Here is a 6,000-nt window from a genome sequence, read left to right as displayed (position 1 = left end):
GACGTGGAAAGTTGGCAGGGCATGCTGCTCATCCTGGGAAAAGGCCAGTGCTGTCCGGCCTCAGAGTCTAACCAGATCTTCCCTTTTGGTAGAATCAGCTGCAACTGGGAGTTTATGCGCTTGAGACTATACCTGCCAGGGAGGTCACAGCCAGCAGGTCACCCATGATCCTGTTCTACCCGAGCAAACTGAGAATCAGTGGGACCCCTGAGCAGGCTGGAAGGCAACCCTCCAACTTCTACTTCCTTGGTCAAATGGGGTGTACGTAGGAAGAGAAAACCTGAGCGTCAAGGCTGAGCAGCCAAGATTCCTAGCGACGGTCCCAGCACTCATATCTAGGCTCACCTTGGTGCACAGGCATAGGTGCAGGCCAAACAGCCATAGACTCAACATAAAAATAAAAATAAATGGATAAAATTGAAAACAAAATTTTCACAAAGCAAGCCCCAAAGAAAGCAATCAGTTGCCCAACATTTCCAGCAGACTCTACTGGCCACCTCCCCAGGAGCCAGCAAGAGGCAGATTTTAAACTTCTGTGACCTCTTCTGGGGCACAGGAAGGGGATCTAGGGTCAGAGGAAAAAGAGAAAGAGGAACCCGTCGATACAGAAGGACTCTTAACCGTCAAAGAATGAAAACACATTCACACATACTGAATGGTGCACGCACACACAAACTATTAAACTTGAGCAACAACTGGATAAATGGATTGGAACTCTTAATCCCTTTAAGTAAGTTCAAAGAAAATCCCAAAAGATGGCTTTTTGTCCAGGGCCCTCAGTGGACAGGGAGGTAGAAGGCCAAGAGGTCCCGGAGGAGTTCCTTTCGGCTGGGCAAATGGGGGCGTGGCCTGCCGCAGCTGCCAGGAACTCCTGAAAACAAAATTTGACAAGTCTATGGGACTAGAGGGGATGAGATGGGTGGCCTGGAGAAGGGTAGGGACGCAGAAGCTGAGACAAGAGAAAAGCAGGGCGTGGCGATCTTGGGGGAGGGGGTGCCAAGGCCGAGAAGGGCTAAGCTGGGGTGGAGGGGCCTGGGAACCCCTAATCAGGTTAGGGAGCTAGGTAGGCTTCAGAGGTAGGCAATCGCACAGGACCTAACTGTCAATCTGACAGCGGCCCAGAGACCTAGGGGTAGGGAGGAGAGAAGAGAAGGACTGTGGGGAAGGGGCGTCGCCTCTGTCACCCCCGCCCTCTCCAGTGTATTGGGCGGTGCCTCGTCACCTTTTTTTTTTTTTTTTCGGTTCCACCCCCTTCGGCCTCTCTAGCCCGCCCACTGCGCCTCTACTCTGCACCCCGGGCGCGGATCCCTGGGTTGGTCTGGCCTGGGCCGTTGACGTCACCACCAAGTTTGCTGTCCTTCGGGTCCCACGTGTGGCGGCAGCGGCCAAGGAGGCTGCGGGGAGCGCCTGGGAGCACAGTGGCAGCGGCCGCTGACAGGTCCCGCGCGGAGGGGGCCACTCAGGCGGCTCCCAGCTGGGGCCCCAGAGGAGGGGGTAGACTTCCGGAGAGCCCAAGCCACCAGATTGCGCGAGTCTCACTCGGACGGAGGGAATAAGGGGGACCTTGCTCTGTGCGGAGGACGAGCTGAGCCAGGACTCAGGGCGCGCTCCTTGGGCGGGCCAGGAGAGCGGAGCAGCCAGCGGCTGGGAAAACGGTCCCTCTCCTTGCCCGGAGCACACACACAGCTCTTTGGCACGGGAGCCCTACGTCCTCTCCCCGGGGACCGAGCCAAGGATGCAAGGTCGCTGAGCCGAGCTCTGCACCGAGTGGCCGCTCAGGACCCTGCCGAGCCGAGCGCCTTCGCCACCGCCGCCGCAGAGACTCCCTTGTCCGGCGACTCTCGGGGGCCCAAGGGGCCGAGCTCTGCCCAGCTAGGCTCAGGACCCGAGACCATGGTTTCTTAAGCACGGCCCTGCACCCCTTCCCTCCCCGCCTTCCGGAGCCCGGGACCCCGCGAAGAGCTCAGGGCGCTCGGTCCCATCTCCAGCTCCGGCAAGCAAGGGCGCTCGGGCGATGCGGCCGCGGGGCTGCGCGCGGGCGGGCAGCGGGGATGGCAGCGCTCCCGGAGCAGACCCGGCCTAGCATGGCCCGCGCGCCGTCCCACTTCGCCTCCGGCTAGGATGGCCCCCTCGGGCCCCGCCGGCGGCCAGCCCAGCCCGGCCGAGCCACTGTCGCGCAGCATCTTCAGGAAGTTCTTGCTGATGCTCTGCTCGCTCCTCACTTCCCTCTACGTCTTCTACTGCCTGGCCGAGCGCTGCCAGCCCGGGTCAGGCCCCGTCGCGGGGGTCCCGGGGCGCGGGGTTCCTGCAGGACCTGGGGAACTGGCGGCGTGGCCCGCGGGGGCGCAGAGGAAGCGCCTCCTGCAGCTGCGGCAGCGGCGGAGGCGCGGGCGCCCAGGGCCGGGCGACGGCGGCGACCAGGACGAGCAGAGCCCCGGGCTGGCCGCGGCTCCGGGCGGTTCCGGGGCCGGAAGCAGCGTGGCCGAGGCCCAGCCGGGGACCCTGACCCTGCTCCTGGACGAGGGCAGCAAGCAGCTGCCGCAGGCCATCATCATCGGCGTGAAGAAGGGCGGCACGCGGGCGCTGCTGGAGTTCCTGCGCGTGCACCCCGACGTGCGCGCCGTGGGCGCCGAGCCCCACTTCTTCGACCGCAGCTACCACAAGGGCCTCGCCTGGTACCGGTGAGCGCGGGGACCCCCAGGGGGTGCTTCTGAACTCGGGCTGCACAGAGGGGGAGACTTAGGAAGGATAGCAAAGGGGGAACAGTATCTGCCCCCAGGGGCTTTCATTCCTCCCTTCTCCCTTGGGCAGGGGCAGATTGAGAGAGGAAGGGGGGTGTGTGAGTTGGTTTTAATGCTCAGGACCCCCCCCCCCCCCAACAGCCTACTCCTTAAAATCTCCCTTTCATTTAGATAAAGGAAAAGAAAAGGAAAGATGAAGGAGCATTTCCTTTTAAGTTAGAAACCTGTTCGTCGTTACTGGGTTATCTCACCAGAGGAAGCCTGTTTGTATTCCTTTATCTTTGGGGTAATAACCGCGTGGTTAACAGTGTCTTTGCTCTGGCGTTTATTTGCCTTGACCCCTTGCCAGATAGTTGTCCAAGGTGGTAAATCATATAGAGACTTAGTAAAAGTGTCAAGTTCCTGAGAGTCCACGTAGTTTGGATAATCTATGTCTCAGCAAGCGCCAGCAACCACTTGCTGGGTTTTAAAGAACACTTCCTTGGTAATACCGTTGGCCCTACAGAAATTCCTCTAAAGATCTCTGAACAGTTATCTTTGCAAATAAGATAACTAATTTTAAAAGGGGGGGGGGGGGAGAATGGTAGAAAAATGCGGCGAATACAGTTTAGAAAGTAAATCTCATTTACGGGGTAAGCTTATTTGCAGTGTCAATTCACATCACCTAGAATATCAGAGTTAACCAAACTAATAAACTTTATCGTGGCCTGTATTTGGTTTGTGGTAAAAATACTGATTTTCCTCCTCTCTACTCTACAGTTGAAGGGGAAAAGATCATATGGTTAGAATTTTCCCATTTTATGAAGTTCAGCCTGTTCATAAAATATTCATTCTCATTATAACTGAAACAATACTAGAAAAGTTATGTCACAGTTGAGAAACACCGAAGGAAGACTTCATAAATTAGAAACGGACATGGCGTGATGAGTTTATTCACTTTTCGGGTCAAAATCTTGTCCAGAATGATTTCAGGAGCTGAATTTATAGTTTAGTTCTAAAAAAAAAAAAAAAAAATCAAATTCAAACATTAAACACTTCTAAAAACAGTAACTTTCCATTCATTGGAAAAGAAAAACAATCAGCCTTCCCCCGACACAGAATATATATATCATTTAAAATCATCAGCCACTTAAATATATCCCTCCCCCCGTGTTTCTGTCATTTATGTTGTATCCTCTGGGAAGCCCTTACGAAATGACCTGTTGAATGTGGACAACAGGTCCTTCTTCTAACACAAAGACGGTTCTGTGCTATTCCTCAAGGACACAAGAAAGAAGTGATTAAAGACCCCTAAAACCCTTATCTAGAGCCGCTGGCGTTGAATTTGGCCTCATACAGTGCCAGGAGGGACCCATTTCAAGCCATCAGTCTGAAACCTCTAGGCCAGCCCTGGGCTCGGAGGTACTGTTTAACACAGTGAAATGTTTGGTGCTAGCTCCCTCAGTTTTCGTTTTGCTCTACAAACTTTATTTCCACAAGGTAGTATTGTTTCTTTGCATTCCAGCAATGTATATTCGAGGGTGCAGTATATCATGGAACTGGATCTGATTTTCTGTAGAACTTTCTGAAATCATGTGAAAGCAGGAAAGTTTCTAGGTAACTAGAAACACAACTATTTAAGGAAGAAGAAGAAAAAAGGCAAGGCTTTAAAAAAAAGAAAAAGAAAAAAGAGAAGAAAAAAAAAAGTCATAAACTTCGAGGCCGCCCTGTCCTTTGCAGTGAAGGAAATCTCCTCGGGTTGTTTACCCAGTAGAGGAGTTCTATAAAGCAATTTATGGTGGTTACAAAAATAACTGCTCAGTAGACTTCATGGTTTGCTGAATTTAATTTTCCAAGTGTCGGAACAATGTCTTTGTTTTAACATTCACAGTGAGGTTTTTTATTTTATTTTATTTTATTGAATGCATAAATTTAAGCTCACTGAATTGTAAGGAAAAACTCTTGTTTAAAAGAACCCTACCTGTGGAGCCTGGATTATGAGATTATTTAATGAAAATTTCCCCACAGTTCTTTTTCATCTTGGCTTGGAGTTTGACGTTTGTGAGAAAGGCTGAAGATTTAGCTCACTGCATAAGAAAACACCACACAGATCGACTTTAAGCTACTGTGCATTTTGGCTACTTATATTTACCTAATATTCAGCATAAGAATATGGCTAGACTTTTCTAAATTGCCCCAAATCTGCAATCTGCAATGTTAGAATTTAGACCACACATTCAAGACCACACACACACACACACACACACACACACACACACACACACACAGAGAGAGAGAGAGAGAGAGAGAGAGAGAGAGAGAGAGAGAGGAAAAAACAAACTTTTTATTTGGATCCTGAAGAAAATTAGGCAAGAGAAAAATATAGGTAATATTCTTAGATGCTTATTGACATGGGGGAATCAAAACATGCTTATTCTTGGCTTCTCTTTCTTTCTATCTTTCTTTCTTTCTTTCTTTCTTTCTTTCTTTCTTTCTTTCTTTCTTTCTTTCTTTTTTCTTAATAACCATTTGTTCTAAGAGTTTGCTGTAGCAGCGCCCCCTACTGTCCTCACAAAAAGAGAAACTTTTAGGAAGTTTGAGGAAATCTCTTGGAGAGGGACTTTGAGAGTTAGAAACATCTTAGTGGCTAAGATGTTCCTCTATATTTTCACCATTGAGAAGAAAATAAAAATATATACTATGTTTCCAGAGTAGAGTATAAATCCATCCCTGAAAAAATTTATAGTAAAATGAGAATGAATTTGTTATTCAAAATCTCTAGACAAGACGCTACTATTACTGATTTAGGGTTTTGATGCCCTAATAAACCTCCCAGCAATGTCTCTGTGTGGGGTCTTGTATGTAATAACTCAGGACACTCCAGTGGAGGTTTCTGAGTATAAAACTCCACCCTGTTGGATATGAAAAACATCCCTCCTGACTTAATGTAGCAAACATGATATCAATGGCTTGCAGGTTATGGGATAGCAATTATTACAAGTGACTAGTATCCCTTCCCATCGTACGAATGCTATGATCACAAAAGTGAGGGTAAATCTTTCACTCTTCAAAATGTGGAGCTCTCTGCTCGAAGCCAAGACCAGCTAGCATCCTTTACTCAAGGAAAGGTGAGCTTTGAACTGAATGAGAAAGGCCCTCTCTCCCTGCTTGTTTATCACACCCGTACCAACTGAAAGGTATTCCATTTCCCCCACAGAGACAAAGGACGCTTGTTTGTAATGTATTTAAATAAACTACACATGTCCATGTACAAACACAC

General features: G+C 49.7%; 1 protein-coding gene across 1 annotated transcript in view; it reads left to right on the top strand.

The window, feature by feature from the left end:
* The first annotated feature begins 1,343 nt into the window (after positions 1 to 1,343).
* The window catches only part of Hs3st3a1 (heparan sulfate-glucosamine 3-sulfotransferase 3A1), an 88,895-nt gene continuing 84,238 nt past the window's right edge, over positions 1,344 to 6,000 (top strand). The window contains exon 1 of the mRNA XM_060363505.1: positions 1,344 to 2,681. Coding sequence (XP_060219488.1) covers positions 2,122 to 2,681 — 560 coding nt within the window. The 5' untranslated portion in view covers positions 1,344 to 2,121. The remainder of the gene's footprint in view (positions 2,682 to 6,000) is intronic.

This window comes from Meriones unguiculatus, chromosome 11 (assembly GCF_030254825.1).
Source record: "Meriones unguiculatus strain TT.TT164.6M chromosome 11, Bangor_MerUng_6.1, whole genome shotgun sequence".
In the NCBI taxonomy this organism is placed as follows: Eukaryota; Metazoa; Chordata; class Mammalia; order Rodentia; family Muridae; genus Meriones; species Meriones unguiculatus.
The sequence above is the reverse complement of the archived record's forward strand: the minus strand, read 5'-3'. Positions and strand labels throughout refer to the sequence as shown.